The sequence below is a fragment of the Saprolegnia diclina genome (assembly GCF_000281045.1).
Source record: "Saprolegnia diclina VS20 unplaced genomic scaffold supercont1.3, whole genome shotgun sequence".
NCBI lineage: Eukaryota > Oomycota > Saprolegniomycetes > Saprolegniales > Saprolegniaceae > Saprolegnia > Saprolegnia diclina.
In genome coordinates, this window is record NW_008246070.1 from 335272 (window position 1) to 351912 (window position 16641).

The window sequence follows — 16641 nt, forward strand, 5'->3', positions numbered from 1 at the left end:
ACGAGATAGCGCGCTGGACAAGGAGAACGACCGGGTGGAAGCGCGGCCGATGCACGGGAAGAGCGTCGTGGGACCGAAGGCAACTGCCGGCCTGCACTCCATGTGCTACCGCCCCGCCGGCGACAGCGCAGGTCCGTGACCTCGTCCTGTACGATGAGCTCAAGTGATGGCGGGATGTAGAGCCCCACTAACGTTAGCAGACGATCAAGCCATACGACCAGGAGCGGCAAGAAGCGAGTGGCCGACGCCAAGCCCGGTGCCAAACGCGAACCCCAAGAGGTACCATCGGCCAGCTCTGGCAGGGATTGACCGACTGCAATCTAGGCTGCGACTGCAGTGATGAGCTTCCATTACGCGGTCCTCACTCTGTGGTCATGAGGTCTACTATACATGCACTGATAGTGCAAGTGGTGGTGACACGGAGGTTTGATTATTTGGAGCACTTCCACGACCGCGTCGTCGGTACACGCAGATGGTTACGGCGCGCTCGGTGGCGGAGGCGGCGCTTCGGCTACGTCGCTCATATGTGCATCGTCGTCGCCGCACTTGGCGCTCTCAGCCTTTTTGGCCTTGGCGGCCTTGGCCTTGGACCGCTTCGAGACGTCGTCTTCGCACTTGACGCGCTTGGGATTGGACCCACTGCTGGGCTTAGCCTTGCGTTTCGGCGCCGTCGCAACCGGGGAGCTCGGCGGCGTGATCGAGAGCGTCGGCATGAGCACAGGCGTCGCGCCCGACGCCTCCCACTCGGCCACGTCGGCCATGAACGACTGCAGCCGCGCGCCCCACGGACACGTGAGCGGCAGCTTCATGTACTCGTTGAGGACGACTTGGATCTTGGCGTTCTCGAGCTTTTTGCCCGTATTGACGAGCTTGGCCACGATCTTCTTGGTCTTGGAGACCCACGCGTCCATGCGCGTGAGGACGCCGCGGAGGGCAGAGAGCGCCTTGGGATCGTGCGAGCTCTCGCTGAGCACGCGGTCGAGACCTTCGTACGCCGGCTTGGGGTGGCCGTGCAGCAGCGAGACGGCCTCCACCGTCCACGGAATCGTCACGAGCACCTTTTGCATGAGCGCCACCGAGGTGAACGTCGCCTTGTACGGTTCGCACATGGAAGCCACGACGCGCAGCTGCTTGAGGTCAAACGCCTCCTTCTCGGTGACGAGCGACGCGAGGTGCGCACAAGCCATGCGCCACCACGCCTGCGCCTGCGGCAAGAGCACGTCGCGGTTCGAGATGAGCGTCTCAATGCCGCCACGAGCGGCGACCGCGCGCTCCTTGCCCTTCTCGAGGGTCACTTCGGCTTCGGCCGCCAGCTGCTTGAGTTTGTAGTGCTCCATCTTGAAGCGCGTGAGCTCGATTTCTTGCGGCGTCGTACCCGAAGCGCTCGGCGCCGCGTCCATGGGCTTGGACTGGATCGGTGCGTGGTGCGGCGGCGGCGGGTGGTGCGGCGGGTGGTGGTGCGGCGGATGGTGGCTGTGGTGGTGGTACATGCTGCTGTGGTGGTCTACAAGCAGTGGCGGGAGGCCGTTCGTCTTGGCCATGATGCTCGGAAGCGGCTGCAGCGGCGGAAGACTGCTCATGGACGACCCGGACGCGTGGTTATGGTACGGACTCCGGAGCATGGGCGCCGCATACGACGACGCCTTGTACAGGGGCTGCATCCCGGTCGGCGACGGGTGCTGCGGAAACGGCAGCGCGATCGATGGAAGGTACTTGGGCGGAGTCTCTTCGTGCATCTTCTCAAGGTACTGGACGTGCTGGCCAATCGCCGTCACTTGGGCCTGAAGCTCCATGACAGCGACATGCGCCTTGTCGACATCGCGCTCTTCCTTCTTGACCTTGCGCATCGCGACGCTAAATGCCTTCTCATGGGCCTTGTCCTCAAGCTCAAACAGCTGCTTGGTGGAGCCGTCGATCCCGTCGAGGAGGTGCTTGAGCTCTTGAAGAAGGCCGCAGGACGGACACACATAGTCCTCGACCTTCTCGGCCTTTTCTTTCGAGAGGCCAATGCACGTATCGTGGAACCAGTCGTCGCAGAGGTCGCAGCCGATCATGAGGCCGTCGTACGGCTGTCGGCAGATACAGTACTGCTCCGTCGCCGACACGAGTACGTCGCGGTGCATGTCAAAGTCGACGAGGAACCGACCAGTCGTGTACTCGTGGAGAAGGTCGACGAGGACGGCGACCTTGGCGTGCCCAGCATCCAGCCCGGACGCCTTGAGTCGCTCTTCCCACGCCGACGCTTGTACGACGTGCGTGTGCAAATGCCTCCACGCGGTCGCAATCACCTTGAGCTTGGACCCGTCTTCGACGAGTGCCGACGCAGCATGGAGCGGCATGCGTGTACTGGTCGAGATCCGTGGTTTGAGGGTCTTTTTCGCTTTGAGCAGCCACATTTTTGTCTTCTTGAGCTCGACCCAGAGCACGCGGTCGTCCGCCTGAAGCGCGTCCGCCTGCGCGATCGCTGTCTCGACGTCCTGGAGCGGGAATGCGTTGCTGTTGAGTCGCGACTCGAGCGATGTGATCCACGCTTGCGTGTCGGTGCGCTGCGTTTCGAGCAGCGGCAGCGGCCAAAAGAGGCTTGCATTCCACAAGTGCGACGACGGGAGCGAGCTCGAGGCCATGAGCGCACTACCAGTCTCGACGATCTTGGTCAGCGTGTGCACGTTCTCGCCTTGGATAACGGCGCGGGCATCGCTGAACCAGTCGAGCGCCTTGACCAGAGCCTGCAGCATGGACGCCTCGGTCGTCGCAATGCTCGCATTCGACTGCCCGAGGAGCTCGAGTGCACGCGCGGCCGCCGCTTCGACGATGTGGACGGCATCCTTCTCAGCGTCGCTCGTCTCAACTTCGGGCTCGTCGTCCTTGACCCGCGTCTCGAGGGCTGCAATGTACCCGAGGCCCGTCTCGATCGCGTCTGCAATTGGACGCCAGTCGACCGTTGACGTCGCCGCGTCACTCGACTCTTTCTGACGCGTGCCCGAGAGAATGCGCACAATGTCGACCACGATCGACGAGTCGAGCGACGGCAGCTCCGTGGTGTGCGCAATCATGGGCACCGGCGTCGCGTCACAGCGGACGTCGACCTTGTCCTCCATGTCCTGGTTCTCTTCCGTCATTTCGGCAGCGTTGCTCACAGCAGCTTGGAGCGGCGACGACGGTGCGGCCGCAATGCGTAGCTGCAGACGGTCCCACGACGCACGCCGAGCCGCCACGTACTGCGTGTCCATCGAGCGCAACGTATCGCACGCGGCGAGCAGCGACGGGACGCTGTCGGTAAACCAATCTTGCACGCGCGCTTGCCACGTCACTGACGCGGCCATCTCGGCGGCGAGGGCGGCTTCGTCGTCAGGGAAACGGTACACGAGCGAGTCGCACTGCGCTTGGAGCGCCATGAGCACGTCGGCGCTGACGCCGTGGTCGTTGCCAGAGGTGCTGCTGCGCTTCGTGAGGCGCCGGCCCGACACTTGCTTGGCATTGCAGATGGCGCGCACGCGCGTGAGCCAATCCCGTGACGTGACGACGGCAGCGCGCAGGTCGTCCGTCTTGGCGACGTAGCACGCAAAGGCGTCCAAAGCCTCGAGCGCCGCCAAGGCTTTTTGGAACGCCTGGTCGCCGTCCGTGGTGTCGAGGCTCGCTGCACAGAGCGCTTCGAGCTCGGCACATTTTCCGAGAAGGCCTTCGAGCGGCTCAATGTACGCGCTGACGTCGACGCGCAACGAGGTGGCTTCGCTGAGCTTGGCTTGGACAGCAGCGACCGACGGTTTGGTGGCCACTGTGTGCTTTGGTCCCTTGACCCGACTCGACTCGCCAGCAAAGAGGCGCGCACACGTCGCGGATCCTAGGAGCTCGTGCAATTCCGAGAGCCAAGCATCCGCTTGCTCGATGCACACTAGCATCTCGGCTTCGACGCTCGGCTTCCAGAGCTCGCGGCTCGTGGGGTGCATGCGCTTCCGTAGCTTTTGTGCCTACAGAATGCGGATGAGTCCAGAGGACCCAAGCATGAGAAGCATACGTCTTTGATGATGTGGCGGAGGCGGTCGAGCGAGCTCTTCTCGGCCAACGCTTGTGTGGCTTCGTCGACCCACTCGCGGCCTTCGATGATGGCAGCGAGGTGGGACGTCTGCTCCATGACGACAGGCATGTCATGGCCTTCGTCCAAGAGTTCGCGAAGCGCGTCCACCGAGATGGTGGCGACGTTTGCGTCGGCAATCGCACTCTGTACGCGGGACGACCACTCGTCGGCGTACGCGAGGAGGTCCTCCATCTCCTGCATCTCGGACGACTGGTCGTCAATCGGCGCGTTCTTAACGAGGTCGTGGACCGTCGAAAGGTCCATCTTGGACCGACCGGCCTCTTGCATGTTGCGCGACGACTGCCGCTTTGTCGGCGGAATGCACTTGCGCGCGCGCTCGAGCCACTTTTGCGCCGACACCATCTTGGATTTCAGCGGCTCGACGATGCTCTGCAGGTCGACGGGGACCCCCTCGACACGAGCGAGAATGTCCCGGATGGCCGGCACGCTCACCTTCTCCATCGCCAAAAGCGACGAGATCTGCGCCTCCAGATCCTCGGCGTCCGAGATGATGCGCTCGAGGGTGTCTTCTTGGCCAAAGTGGATCGCGTACTGCTGTACATGACCAAGGAGCTCCTTGAGCTACCGATATATGTGCGGTCAGATCTTATGCACGGGGTAGATACAAGCGGTACCGTGCGCAGATCGATCTTGACCATCTTGCGACCTTTCGGACGGTCGTACATTGTTTTAAAGAGGCTGCTCTTGGCGTCTTCGAACGCAGCGACACGCGCGCTGAGCACGTCGCGCTCCGACAAGACGCAGCGGAGGTCCTTGGCCGTGTACAGCAACGCTTGGATGTCGGCCACCGTGCACTTGCGCCCGCCGAGATCCACGCACGCTTGCTGCCAGTCGTCGACGCGCTGGAGCGTCGCCTTGAGAACGTACAGCTCCTTGCTTTCGGCTTCGGACGGCGGGCACGACCGGACGAGCTCCTGCATCTCGCGCACGCTTGTGTCGTCGATGACGTCGTGGCCAATGACCGTGAGCGCGCGGACCATCCACTCTTGGATCTTGGCCTTTTGCGACTTTTTCGCGTTTGCGTCGTCCGTCGCGCGCGGCTCGGGCAGCATGGCAAAGCCGTGGGCGGCGTAGAGGTGGCAGGCGGCCGAGACCGGGTCGTTGCCGTGGCGGTGCAGGTACGAGAGCGCGTTTGCGGTCGTCGCGTGCACCGTGCCATGCATGTACCCGTTGCAAAGCGAGGTCGCAAACTTGATGTACTTGTCGACGTGCTTGTCGCCTGTCGTCACGCTCAGCGCGTCGGTCGGATAGAAGAGTGGTACCTTTGAGCGCAGCCATCGAATACACCTGGTGGGGGATGCTCGGGCTCGCGCTCACCGAGCTCGGGTCCATCTCGATGTCGCCGTCGTCGTTCTCGTCGTCGTCGTCGTCGGCTCTCCGAGCCCGCGCGGTCGTCGCGGCGCCGTCGCTCGCCGACTGCAGCGGCGGAATCGTCGCTTGGTACCGCTTGCCGAGCCGCACTTTCGGCACGAACGCCGGCCCAGCGCTCACAGCGGTCGGCGGCCACGGTCCTGCGCCCTTATCGGCGTCCTGTGCCCGTCGCTTCTTGCCCGCGACGAGGTCTATCCACGGAAGCGCATGAGCATCGACGCGTTGGCGAGGCCTGGAGGCCCATGGCCGGCGAACGCGAGGTCGAACGCATTGCCATCCTCACGGACGACGTCTTGGCGTCTTCGTACCTCCATCTGCTCTCTCCGCCATGCTTCCGTCGCCCGATGGTTCGTGGCGACGAGGACCCTCGGGAAGAACAACACCAATGCGCTTGCATCCCATATTTTCGACTTTTCCGGAAATTCCGGATACGGTTGCCTCGATCTCACGCAGCCAGGCGCCGCAGCCCGCAGCAGGCTGGCGTATCGACGCCGCCATGGCCGTTCGCCGACGACTCGCCCGTGCTCGCTTCCGTGGTGGGCTTCTCCTAGGGTCTAGCATGGCGCGCACCTGTTCTAGGGCTCGAGGTACAAGGATAAGGATTCCGCAGCCAAGGCGCGTTGCGGATGTGGCAGGTCGCCTCCTGTCTCGGGAACGCTGGCGTGCAAGGTGCGAAGGTGGTGTAGTACATAGATTATGGTTTCTTGTAGAAGCGGTTGAGCGCCGTCGGCGCGCTCTCGACCTTGTCCTTCCACTGCTTGTCCGCGTTGGCCTTGGCTTCGTCCTTGGCCTTCGTCTCGAGCGCGTCGCGGTACTTCTGCTTTTCAATGTCGACGACGTTTTGCTGCTTCTTGCGGAGCTTGCGCGACGGGCGGTTCTTGCCGCGCATCTTCTTCTTGGGCTTGCCCGCGGCCTCCTCGTTGTTGGCCTTGTACATGGTCTCCATCTTTGACGTATGTTCGTCGTTGGCGTTGGCGTCGATGCGGCCGATCGCCATCGGGTTGAGCGTGATCATCTCAGGGCGGAGCTTCTCGAGGAGCGACTTGATCTCGGTCTCGCGGCGCTGCTTGGTGCTCTCGAACGGGTTGGCTTCGAACGAGTCAAAGTTGGGCTCACCGGCGCCCGGCACGATAATGTTGGCAAGCCCCTTGGAGTGGCCAATCGACAGCACATCTTCGTACGGCCGGAAGCGGAGGCTCGTCGCCTGGCGTGCCGGCATGCGGTGCGTCATGTACGGCGCCTGCGCCTTGGTCGTCAGCGCGTTGTGCCACACCTCGACGTTCGGGCCATAGCCCACGGCCACCATGCCGCGGTCGCTGACATCGATCGTCTCGGCGATGCCGCGGAGGTAGTACTGGTGCAGCTGCTTGTACGTGCGGAGGTCAAACACGCGCATCTTGTGGTCGCTGCCCGTGCTCACGAGGTACTTGCCGCTGCGGTCCACCGCGAGAGCGCGGACTAGGCGCATGTCAGCATGAGTCGTCGCGCAAAGTCAAATCGTCGTACCCGGGCCGTCGTGGCACTTGATCTTGACGACCGCTTCGTTGAGGTTGGGCGTCCAAAGCGTCACGATGCCGCTCGCGTGACCGAGGTTGATGACGGCGTTGTGCTTGTTCTACGCAAGACGGTCGCAACGCTGGGAGATGGCGAGCCGGACGCACCTGGACCATGACGTCGCACATGCCGAGCTTCGTCTTGTGGTTGGCGATTTGCGTCCCCGTCGTCACGTCGTTGTACGAGAGGATGCCGCCGCCGCCCACGCACGCGAGGAGGAAGTGGTACGGAAGGAACTCGAGCGCCTTCGGGTCGCTCATGGTGCGGAGGCAGTGCGCCTCGGCGCCCGTGTGGTCGTAAATGTACGCGTACTTCTTTTGCGCGACAGCAAAGAGCGAGTTGTTGTGGAGGAACTTGACGTCGCGGACCGACTCCTTGACGTGGAACTCGCAGCCGAGGTTCATGCGCAGCGCGTCAAACACGGCAATGTGGCCCTTGGCGCCGCCGAGGATCAAGTTACGGCCGTTCCGCGTGTAGTCGATCTTGTAAGGCCCAAACGTGTCGAGGTTCAAGTCGAAGATCTTGTTGGCCGTGTTGATGTCGACATGGTCTGCGAGCTGCGCCTGCGTGAATCGATGCGTCTTCTCGAGGCCTTCTGCGACCATGATCCTACGCGTTTTGCATGAGCATTGGGGTTGAAGTCATCATGCTTGTGTGTACCCCGATTCTTCGGGCAGGAGGATCTCGGCCTTCGCCGCCTGCAACGCCGCTTCCGAGAACTTCTTGTCGCTGCGCTTTAGCTCCGACTTGAGCTTCTTATCGGACGTGTTCTGTAGGCCATGACCATACATGAGCTTGGGTCCAGAATCATAGCGACAGAAAATGGGGCGTACGTGGATGACGCGGCCTTCCGGCGCAGGGCGCAGGTACTTGCCGACGTTCTTCGTCTTGGGCTTCTTGACGTTCGTCGGCTTCATGTCCTGGCCAAGGCGCTTGGGCGCCCGGCGCTCGTCAACCACCTCGCTGTCGCTCATGCTGCTAAGATCGATGAACACTCGGCTTTTGGTTAGACCAACCAATCTGCAGCATCCAATAACCAATCAGAGAATCGACATACACTAATTTCAGACCAAACCCCTGTGCTGATTGGTGGAAAGACGGCGAGCGTCCACAGCGTGCCACGACAGCGACGACGAGACAGAAGGAGGTTCGTTCATATGCAACGTTATGAGCACCGAGAAGAGCATACTGCGTCAAAGCCATTGACGCGCAAGCACATTTATAGAGGCTTCTTACGAGGTAGACGATCGATCGCGGACCAATCGCGAATGTCCATGGAGCAACTGCCGGCGCCGTCCCATCGCAGCCCAAGCATGTAGCAACACCAATACTCTACATACCAGAGTTCTGCCCCGAAGAGACATCATCCGAAAGCGCTGGCACAGGCGCACATCTCGCACCTCAGTCAACGAGCCATGAGATGTCTAGTCTTGGCTGTGCAGCTCTGTGGCGCCCAAGACCGACGTGCTCGCAGCCGCAGTCTAGAGCTTGTTGCTAGTCGCCACCATACTGGCCGCTGCCCTCCGCTTCGAGGTGGCTGCTCGCTGTGCGATCGGCGAGGTTATCCGGACTGGCCAATCGTGATTGGTCGGTCCGAAATTATACGAATTTAATACACGGGCCGAAAACAAGCTTGAGATTTGTATGCGCGCATCCACTCTAGCAACAAATCCTCCGGCTGAGGCAGGAGCGATCGATGGCAGAGCACCGCGAGCAGCCGCCGACGAGCATGGCTCGCGCCGACGATAGCTGGGAGCACGTGGCTGAGGAAGAGGTAGCCAAGAAGCTCTCGAGCATGCAGATCCACGTGCCCAAAAACGACCCGCCGTCCAACGATGGCGCCACGACGGCGACGCTGTCGAGCCCTGTGAGCCGCGGTGGCGCCGCGGCCGTCTCTGCTGCGTCATCTTCTGGCCCACTCGACCCTGTCTTGGTCGGTGCGCTCGAGAACCCTCGCGAGCGCTTGACGCTACTCAAGTTTGAAGATCAGATCGTCAGCTTCATCCGCGCCGGCCGGTATGCCCTCATGCCCCTTCTGGTCGCGCTCACATATTGGGGTGCTTCTAGGGAGATGCAACTCGTGTTTCCGCCGCTCTCATCGTACCACCGGCTGATCGTGCATCGACTCGCCGACCGTTGCTTTCTCGAGCACGAAACAGGAGATTACAACCCGTACGCTGGCGGCTTTGACGCTGGGAGCGCGGCGCGGGTTGTCACGCTCTTTCGGACACCGCGCTGCGCCGTGCCGCCCGTCCTCTTTATCGACCTCTCGGCCGAGCAGAACCAGCCGCAGCCGCCGCACCACCACACGATCGCGCCCAAGATCATGACGCGCAAGACCAACAATGACAAACAGAAGAAGCACGCCAAGACGCCGGGCGCCGACGCACGGTCGCGGAACCTCGAAGACCGCGAAAAGGCGTATGCCGAAGCTCGCGCGCGCATCTTTGGCGAGACGGCCGACGCGCCGGCCAAAGCAGCGCCGACCAAAGCCGCCAAGCAGCCCGAGAAGCCGCGGCCGCAAAACTGGAAAGAGAGCAAAGTGACGTGGCGCAACCGCGAGCAAGAACTCAACGATCCGGACTTTACGCGGCACCGAACGCCGTACCGAGCGCCGCCGACGTACCACCAGCACCAGCCGTCGCCGGTCGGGTACTATGCGCCGCGGCCGGTTCTGGACCCGACCAACGAGTACAGTCGAGGCGATGCGAGTGCGTACCGGCCGCCCCCACCGCCGAACAGCTACTACCAGCAACCGCCGCCGCGGAGCTACTCGGGCTTTGCGCCGCGACCGATGCAGCGGACTCTCGAGAAGCCCAACCTCACGTGCACCGACGACTTTCCGCCGCTCGGCCAGTAAGAGGCGTGTATAAAGAACGTCCATTTTATTAACTAGACCTGGCGCTTCTGCTGCTTGTGGTGCTTCTTGCCCGACTGCTTGCGTTTTCGCTTGGCGTCCTACACCATTGCTTGTCGCTCGCGCCATGACAATGACGACGACTACCTGCCGCTTGCGCTGGAGCTTGTGGTACTGTTTGAGCGTCGCGTGGTCCTCGGCCGACGTGTTGGTCTCGGCCCTACGCATGTTGCTGAGGCGACCAGCCATGTTTGTATCGTACCTTGCTTGGAGCACGCGGTAAAGGGCGCTCTTGCGCTGGTTGGTGGCAAGGAGGTGGCGCGCAAGCTCCTGCTCGCACTTGCGGAGCTCAACGCTCACCTCGTCGTCGTCTCGGGCGACCGCCGCATCGTCGTCAGCGTCCAAGACCCCAATGGCCTCGAGCTCCTTGCGCAAGAAGACGTTGGCCTCGTCCACATCGACGTGGAAGCTGGCTGGCGTCTCGAGTGGTTTGCAGTCGACGTCCGACGCCTCGTCGTGCTCGCCTTCTTCCACTAGGGCACCGAGAAGTCGCTACACACCTTGGTCAGTCATGTGCTCTCGATGCGAGGTTGCGTACGCTCGTGAGACAGTCGGTTGGCGGCGACAGCTTGTCGAGGAGCACGGGACGGTCGGACGACGCCAACGAGGATGTCGAGCCGTCGTCCGAGTCTGTCGCGGGCTCCAAGGGACTGGATACCCTTGCTACACCATCGACATGTGTCCACGGTGCGGAGAAGACGACCGACGTACGATGCTCAATTTCGAGGGCGCGGTCGACCTCGAGCGACGAGAGGTGTTTGAAAAAACCAAAGTCGTGGAGGAACTGCCAGCAGCCCGTGGTCGTACATGGCGCATCGTCTACACACTCGGTTCGTCAAGATAAGGCGAAAGAGCATGCTACCTGGTGCTGCTTGCGTGTCGCCGAGGTTTGGATCGCTCGGCGGCGGTGGTATTACGCCATCGCCTTCGGTCCGTGGCTGCTTGCAGGGTATTGCTGCCACCGCGGCTGTCGCTGCAAGCGCCGGCGCAGATACAATAGGCTCGCTCGTGACGTGGCCGGCATGATGTGATCGCTTGTGCGAGCGCTTTGTCTTTCGTTTTGCGTGCACAGCGGACGGCGTCTCGAGCACAGTCTCGGTGACTCCGTGCGCGATCCATTGGTCGAGCTCGAGGAGCTTCCGCCGAAAGTCATCGAGCTGGTCCTGCACGACGCGGTTGGCACTGCGCAGCTCTTGGAGCACGCGCGACGACGTCTGCCGCTTCATGCCCCGAAAGGACTCGGGCGTGCTGGTCGTTTTCTTGATCGTCGGAAAGTGCACGTGCTCGACCCAGAGCTGCCCAGGCGCTGCGGCGTCGTCCGGCCGCTTGGCGCCAGCAGGTGCTGCTGCGTCAGCGGTTCGTCGCACGCCCAGCGGCGGCTCGGCGAAGACAGACGCGTGGACCATCGGCGACCGGGCTGCGTGACGCTTTGTGAAATTCTGACCGAATTTTTATTTCCTCGACTCAGACCACGCATACAAAAGCTAGTTTCTTTTTTAAATCGCACCGTTCGACATCACTGGACTTTAGCCCATCGTCGATCTTTAGCTGGCCGCGACGATCGATGGGCGCAGGAGCAAGCCATGGACGTCGGCCAGCACAACCCGCTTGTTCGGAACATCGCCCGTCGTATAGGCACACGAGGCGAGCGTGGTCAGCAGCGCCATGCTCTCTGCGAATTCGCGGGACGCCCAGTGGCAGGCAGCGCGATGCAACGTGTTCTGCCACTCGTCGTCAATGCGATCCTATCGCATAGATGCATCGTTAGCTCACTGCGATCAAGGCGTGCACATGAACGTACAATCGTGCTGTACACGCGCAGTGCATTGGCGAAGTCGCCTTGGAGGTGGTGCACTTCGGCGAGCAGGATCTGCAGGCCGTCGACGAACGCAATACTAAAGTCATTCGCCTACCTGGTTCTCGCGCACCTCGGTATTGTCGTGGACGATCGCGAGCTCGAGGTAGTTGACGACAGCTTCAAGCGTCGCAGCAGATGGAGCACCATCCTGCAAGAGCGTGTGGGCGAGATGCGTGTAAGCCCGGCCGTACGTCGGGTCCTCGACCACCGCGCATCGAAACTGCTCGCTACACAAATGTGCCACCGTCCGTGCTTCACCCTCTGTGATGCTGGCAAGTACCATGCGTTGGTGCGCCGCGCTAGAGCCATGTACGTCAAGCCCAGGTTGAAGTGCACGTGCGCCTTGTTCTCGCACGCGTCCTGCGCCAAGAGTCGCTGCTCGAGCTCCAAGCTCACTTGAAGGACGTCGTGTAATTCGTCGGTCGAGACTTCGTTCGGGTTGCCTCGCCGCACATTTGACACGTCGAGAGGCGGGATCGCAGCTTTGGCCTCACCAGATTTGAAACCAAAGGCCGACGACCAGAACGACGAGCCATCGTCTTCCGGAAGCACAACTTCTGGCGGCGGGACCTCAGGCTCTGCGGGGACGTCCGTTGGCGCAGGCGCTTCGACCTTGACCTTCTTCTTGCGGCGCCAACTGAATCGATTGCCCATTTTGGCGCCGTTTAGATCCTGACTAAATGCACGCAGCGGTACGTTAACCGAGTCATTTTCAAATGCAGCCGATAGATTCGATGGCCATTTCTTCCGCAGCACATGAATGAAATCATGAGCAAATACCACATTGACCGAGCGAGACGCAAAGGAAGCGAGGCCCAACTGCTTGCCATGTGCATCGTCCGGGACTCGAGTTGCGTGCGCATAGCCAAACCGTTTCACGCCTTGTCGACACGTCCGGATACTACAAGAGTATCCGGTCGGCCGAAGCGTCGGTGCCAAAGGCGCACCCGACCGAGAAGCCTCTTCAGGACGGGTACTTTAGGCGACAGCCAGGGCGACAGCAATGCTGTCGTACCCACACCAAGCAATATGCGTTAAGAGCTATGCGTCCGATCCGCCACTAAGAGACAAAGACTAAGAGACTAAGAAATATGAGTACAATATAGCAACGCGGCTGAGAACAAGCTGCTTGACCTCACTGTACACCGAGCTCGTACTCTTCCTTCAAAATAAAGCCCATGCTTACGACGCGGTCTATTTGCATATACGATATAGCTCGTTGCCAATGTCGTCGTCTCCTCGGAGCTCAGAGCGAGGTGCGTTGACGCGGAAGATCGCTTGTGTGTCGGTGCGTAAATGCCGATTCCGGTGCGCTTCTTGTCGCTGCTCGTCGGATAGAGTTTCCCTCCATTTTCAGCGGCCAATCATTGCCGATCGAGCCAACAGCCCGCTGGGGACGGACGAGGTCACGCCGAGATGAAGGTGGACACCCCCGAGATCCGATGGCACTGCGGCCCGACGGGGCTCAACGAGGCCGTGCTCACGATCGACTTCTTGCGCAAGGCGGCCACGCTGACGCCGGCGACGTCGCCCGATGCGCTCCCGACCACAGCTCTCGGTGACGCGCCGACGATCGTGGCCGAGAACGTGTCGAGCGTCGTCTTCCCAGCGGTGTTCCAGTCGCAGGTCTTTGCAACGGGCGGCGCGGACAAAGAAATCAAGCTCTGGGTCTTCAACGCGCAGCACCTTACGTACGTCCACGGCCTCTCGGGCCACGACCGCAGCGTCAACTGCGTTCGCTTCTCGCCCAACGGCGAGTTCCTCGCGTCGGCCAGCGACGACTCTACGATTGTGCTCTGGATGCGGCCGAAACATGTGGACGCTGCGTCGTGGAGTTGGCAGACCATCTCGAGCAATAGCGACGTGACGCGTGTCCTCCTCGCGTGCGGCCACAAGGGCGACATCACCGACCTCTCGTGGTCGCCCGACTCGCAGTACTTGTCGTCGGTTTCCATTGACAATACGTGCGCAATCTGGCACGTTGCAAGCGGCAACCTCGTCGAGAAGCGCAAGGACCACACGCAGTACGTGCAAGGCGTCGCATGGGACCCACTCAGCGAGTTCCTCATCACAGAAGGCAACGACCGGTCGTGTCGCGTCTACGCATTGAGCGGGTACGGCGTCGAGGCCAAGAAGAAGAAGAAGGTCCAGATGCTCCATACGCTCCGCGCGCGCGAGCTCGAGGCCGAAGCGATCGAAGGCGAGAAGACGCCGAAACATGCCATGTTTCACGACGACACCTTCCCGGCCTTCTCGCGCCGGCTCACGTGGACCCCGGATGGGAGCTACTGCTTGGTGCCCACAGGTAAACTATCTTCTGCCTTCTAAATGGAGGCTCATTCACGCATCGCAGGTCTCTTCAAGCCGACGTCGACGACGGTCGATGCGACCCACACGGTGTACGCGTACGCCCGCGGCAACCTGCTGCAGCCTGCGTTCCATCTGCCGGGCCACGCCAAGGGCGCGCTTAGCGTCCGTTGCAGTCCGATCCTGTATGCGCTGACGACGAGTGTCACTGAGAACCTCTTCCGTCTCCCGTACCGCTTTGTGTTTGCCGTCGCGACGCTCGACGCCGTCGCTATTTATGACTCCCAAGTACGTGCTTCCTGCACCTTGAAGCGCGGTTGCTCACGAGATTGCATTAGCTCCTGCACCCGATCGCGGTCATTGACCGGCTGCACTACGCCGACCTCACCGACATGAGCTGGTCGCAGAACGGTCAAATGCTCTGCCTCTCGTCGCTCGACGGGTACATTTCGTTCATTACATTTGACGACGCGGAGCTCGGGCAAAAGCTGCCAGCAACCGAGTTAGCCCAGCTGCTCCACGATCGGCAGGCGCTCATGCATACGCAGCAGCCGACGCCGGCCAAGAAGCGCGGCCCCAAAGCGGCCACCGAAGCCGACAAGAGCCCTGCGACGGGCAAGAAGCGCAAGCCTCAAGAGGCGGAGAAGAGCCCGAGTGGTGTCGGGAAGAAGCGCGCCGCCAAGCCCGCCGAGACAGACAAGACGGGCGGCGCCAAGAGCCCGCTTCTCGGGCCCAAGAAGCCTGTCAACTCTATTCTGCAGTTTACCAAGGTGGTTGCGCCCGACTCGGGGTTCCAGCAGCCGGCGCTCGGGCCCCTCATGGACTTGGTATCGACCGCCGACCCCGGCGCGCCAGTGCCTGCTGCGACGCACAACGTGCAAGTGCGAAAGAAGCGCAAGATCACGCCGGTCCTCGTGACAGCTCCTGCGACACGAAGCGAGGAGCCCGTGGACTTGACGGGCTCGGACGGCGAGCGTACACATAGCGAGAGTACGGCGTAGGAGTCCATCACATGCATGCAACTATCGTCGTCGATTGTGTTACGCACCTAATATGCACCCTTCATGCTCGGGAGCTCGAATGCTTTCGCCGTCTTGAACGCGAGGAAGTACCCGTACGCAGCGCCGAGGCCGGCGAGGACGAAAATGTTGATCCAGTTGAGGAGCGAGTGGCTCTCGGGCGACGCGACTTGGGCGCGGAACATGGCGAGCGACTGGAGCGAGAAGCACATGCAGTAGGCTTGGCAGAACGTCTTGCGGATGAGCGCGTCGCCGACGAGGCGCGTCTTCCAGACGAGCCAGCCCTGGGCCAGCGTCAATGCTCCGTAGAGCCGCACCATCTCGTGCACAAGGTGGCCATACTGCGGCGTCTGGAGCGCAGCCATCGCGAGCGAGTGCGGCAGCAGCAAGCATGCGCTGCCAATGACGATCGAGATGCTCGCATGCACGACGAAGAGCAGGTCGAGTTGCCGGCGCGCTTCCTGCATCGTGGAATTTGTAAATTAATATGGAGGGATTCCGGCCCTACAAACTTCAAGTGTCGAGCCAGCGTTTCCGGCCACAGACCAGATGATGACGACGCTGATGACCCGCTCCGTGGGCGTCCTGCTCGCGATCACCGTTGCCGCGACCGCCATGCGCACGAGCATCCCGTCCGGCGACCCCGAGTGCTTCCTCCTCGAGGCGCAGAAGTTCAAGGAGGGCATCTCGCTCAACTACGACGTCATCGCTGGCATTGGCGAGGAGCTCGAGACGACGCTGCTGAGCCCGTCGGGCATCCGCCTCTTCCACGAGGTTGGGCCCAAGGGCCGCTTCGTCACGCCCGTGCCCGAAGACGGTCTCTTCCAGGCCTGCTTTGGCCACAAGAGCTCAGTGCCCCTCGTCGTCGGCTTCTCGTTCCACGCCGACGATCCGGCCCACGACGTCGTCTCGAACGCCGACGCGACCAAGATCGGTGCGACTGCGATGCAACGCGCTGCCTCGAGATGATGATGATGACGATGGGCTCTTGTAGAGCAAGCCCGCGCCGTCGAAGACATGGTGTACGAGCTCAACACGCACCTCGACACGGTCAAAGATACGCAGTCGTACCTCAAGGCCAAGAACCTCCTTCACCAGCAAGGTACACGTGCATATCTTCCTACGTGCAGGAATATCCTGATGATGCATCATCGCCTTTAGTCGTCGACAGCACCAACAACCGCGTCCTGTGGTGGTCGTGTATCGAGGCCATCATCCTCATGTGCTTGGCCTTCTGGCAGATGAGCTACCTGCGCCGGACGTTCGAGGTCCGACGCGTGCTTTAACATGTACAGCCTTCGCCTTGTTATCGTTGTCGTTTTGCCATGCCATCGTCATCTTCCTCGACTTCCATGCCATCGTCATCTTCCTCCACTTCCATGCCATCGTCATGTCCATGAGGCCTGGGTACATTTGCCTCTTTGTTCGGCAATATAATATTTCGATGGATCGCAGTGTTTTATTACAATTGCTTTATTGCATCTTTGTATTTGTATGCCCATGAACGAATATGTAAAAA

The 16641-nt window shown here is 61.3% G+C and overlaps 8 protein-coding genes across 8 annotated transcripts; 3 read left to right on the top strand and 5 right to left on the bottom strand.

Annotated features, from left to right (window-relative positions):
* Positions 1–326: 326 nt before the first annotated feature.
* On the bottom strand, positions 327–5859 carry SDRG_01230 (hypothetical protein). The gene is made up of 5 exons (XM_008606747.1): positions 5776–5859; positions 5359–5658; positions 4711–5315; positions 4016–4657; positions 327–3968 (listed from the first exon to the last, which is right to left on the bottom strand). The coding sequence occupies exons 1-5, from the start codon at positions 5795–5797 to the stop codon at positions 477–479; spliced, it is 5061 nt and encodes a 1686-aa protein (XP_008604969.1). The 5' UTR covers positions 5798–5859; the 3' UTR covers positions 327–476.
* A 271-nt stretch (positions 5860–6130) lies between these two features.
* Positions 6131–8031, bottom strand: SDRG_01231 (hypothetical protein). The gene is made up of 5 exons (XM_008606748.1): positions 7855–8031; positions 7682–7791; positions 7129–7630; positions 6974–7082; positions 6131–6925 (listed from the first exon to the last, which is right to left on the bottom strand). The coding sequence occupies exons 1-5, from the start codon at positions 7993–7995 to the stop codon at positions 6162–6164; spliced, it is 1626 nt and encodes a 541-aa protein (XP_008604970.1). The 5' UTR covers positions 7996–8031; the 3' UTR covers positions 6131–6161.
* Positions 8032–8669: 638 nt separating this feature from the next.
* On the top strand, positions 8670–9955 carry SDRG_01232 (hypothetical protein). Its single transcript, XM_008606749.1, has 2 exons — positions 8670–9037; positions 9089–9955. The coding sequence occupies exons 1-2, from the start codon at positions 8718–8720 to the stop codon at positions 9879–9881; spliced, it is 1113 nt and encodes a 370-aa protein (XP_008604971.1). The 5' UTR covers positions 8670–8717; the 3' UTR covers positions 9882–9955.
* Positions 9914–11344, bottom strand: SDRG_01233 (hypothetical protein; the record flags this gene model as incomplete). Its single annotated transcript, XM_008606750.1, has 6 exons — positions 9914–9979; positions 10026–10098; positions 10141–10430; positions 10477–10601; positions 10650–10757; positions 10801–11344. The coding sequence occupies 6 exons, from the start codon at positions 11342–11344 to the stop codon at positions 9914–9916; spliced, it is 1206 nt and encodes a 401-aa protein (XP_008604972.1).
* Positions 11345–11482: 138 nt separating this feature from the next.
* Positions 11483–12450, bottom strand: SDRG_01234 (hypothetical protein; the record flags this gene model as incomplete). The annotated part of the gene is made up of 4 exons (XM_008606751.1): positions 11483–11683; positions 11740–11808; positions 11852–12023; positions 12077–12450. The coding sequence occupies 4 exons, from the start codon at positions 12448–12450 to the stop codon at positions 11483–11485; spliced, it is 816 nt and encodes a 271-aa protein (XP_008604973.1).
* A 691-nt stretch (positions 12451–13141) lies between these two features.
* SDRG_01235 (hypothetical protein) lies at positions 13142–15199 on the top strand. Its single transcript, XM_008606752.1, has 3 exons — positions 13142–14101; positions 14150–14391; positions 14442–15199. The coding sequence occupies exons 1-3, from the start codon at positions 13213–13215 to the stop codon at positions 15102–15104; spliced, it is 1794 nt and encodes a 597-aa protein (XP_008604974.1). The 5' UTR covers positions 13142–13212; the 3' UTR covers positions 15105–15199.
* Positions 15117–15631, bottom strand: SDRG_01236 (hypothetical protein). The gene has a single exon (XM_008606753.1). It carries the CDS (start codon positions 15587–15589, stop codon positions 15152–15154), a length of 438 nt encoding a protein of 145 aa, XP_008604975.1. The 5' UTR covers positions 15590–15631; the 3' UTR covers positions 15117–15151.
* Positions 15629–16579, top strand: SDRG_01237 (hypothetical protein). The gene is made up of 3 exons (XM_008606754.1): positions 15629–16056; positions 16117–16224; positions 16284–16579. The coding sequence occupies exons 1-3, from the start codon at positions 15672–15674 to the stop codon at positions 16406–16408; spliced, it is 618 nt and encodes a 205-aa protein (XP_008604976.1). The 5' UTR covers positions 15629–15671; the 3' UTR covers positions 16409–16579.
* The last annotated feature ends 62 nt before the right edge of the window (positions 16580–16641 follow it).

What these genes read in the sequence shown, in the direction of transcription:
- SDRG_01230 (XM_008606747.1), bottom strand. Translation starts at nt 5,797, where the DNA reads ATGGCGGAGAGAGCAGATGGAG. An exon ending in GGCGGAGAGAGCAGATGGAG is followed by an intron (nt 5,659 to 5,775) that starts GTACGAAGACGC and finishes TTCCGTGGATAG; the next exon opens with ACCTCGTCGCGGGCAAGAAG. An exon ending in TCAAGATCGATCTGCGCACG is followed by an intron (nt 4,658 to 4,710) that starts GTACCGCTTGTA and finishes ATATATCGGTAG; the next exon opens with CTCAAGGAGCTCCTTGGTCA.
- SDRG_01231 (XM_008606748.1), bottom strand. Translation starts at nt 7,995, where the DNA reads ATGAGCGACAGCGAGGTGGTTGACGAGCGCCGGGCGCCCAAGCGCCTT. An exon ending in CTCCTGCCCGAAGAATCGGG is followed by an intron (nt 7,631 to 7,681) that starts GTACACACAAGC and finishes CAAAACGCGTAG; the next exon opens with GATCATGGTCGCAGAAGGCC. An exon ending in CAAGTGCCACGACGGCCCGG is followed by an intron (nt 6,926 to 6,973) that starts GTACGACGATTT and finishes ACATGCGCCTAG; the next exon opens with TCCGCGCTCTCGCGGTGGAC.
- SDRG_01232 (XM_008606749.1), top strand. Translation starts at nt 8,718, where the DNA reads ATGGCAGAGCACCGCGAGCAGCCGCCGACGAGCATGGCTCGCGCCGAC. An exon ending in AGCTTCATCCGCGCCGGCCG is followed by an intron (nt 9,038 to 9,088) that starts GTATGCCCTCAT and finishes GGGTGCTTCTAG; the next exon opens with GGAGATGCAACTCGTGTTTC.
- SDRG_01235 (XM_008606752.1), top strand. Translation starts at nt 13,213, where the DNA reads ATGAAGGTGGACACCCCCGAGATCCGATGGCACTGCGGCCCGACGGGG. An exon ending in CTACTGCTTGGTGCCCACAG is followed by an intron (nt 14,102 to 14,149) that starts GTAAACTATCTT and finishes CACGCATCGCAG; the next exon opens with GTCTCTTCAAGCCGACGTCG. An exon ending in TCGCTATTTATGACTCCCAA is followed by an intron (nt 14,392 to 14,441) that starts GTACGTGCTTCC and finishes AGATTGCATTAG; the next exon opens with CTCCTGCACCCGATCGCGGT.
- SDRG_01236 (XM_008606753.1), bottom strand. Translation starts at nt 15,589, where the DNA reads ATGCAGGAAGCGCGCCGGCAACTCGACCTGCTCTTCGTCGTGCATGCG.
- SDRG_01237 (XM_008606754.1), top strand. Translation starts at nt 15,672, where the DNA reads ATGATGACGACGCTGATGACCCGCTCCGTGGGCGTCCTGCTCGCGATC. An exon ending in CGCCGACGCGACCAAGATCG is followed by an intron (nt 16,057 to 16,116) that starts GTGCGACTGCGA and finishes GGGCTCTTGTAG; the next exon opens with AGCAAGCCCGCGCCGTCGAA. An exon ending in GAACCTCCTTCACCAGCAAG is followed by an intron (nt 16,225 to 16,283) that starts GTACACGTGCAT and finishes CATCGCCTTTAG; the next exon opens with TCGTCGACAGCACCAACAAC.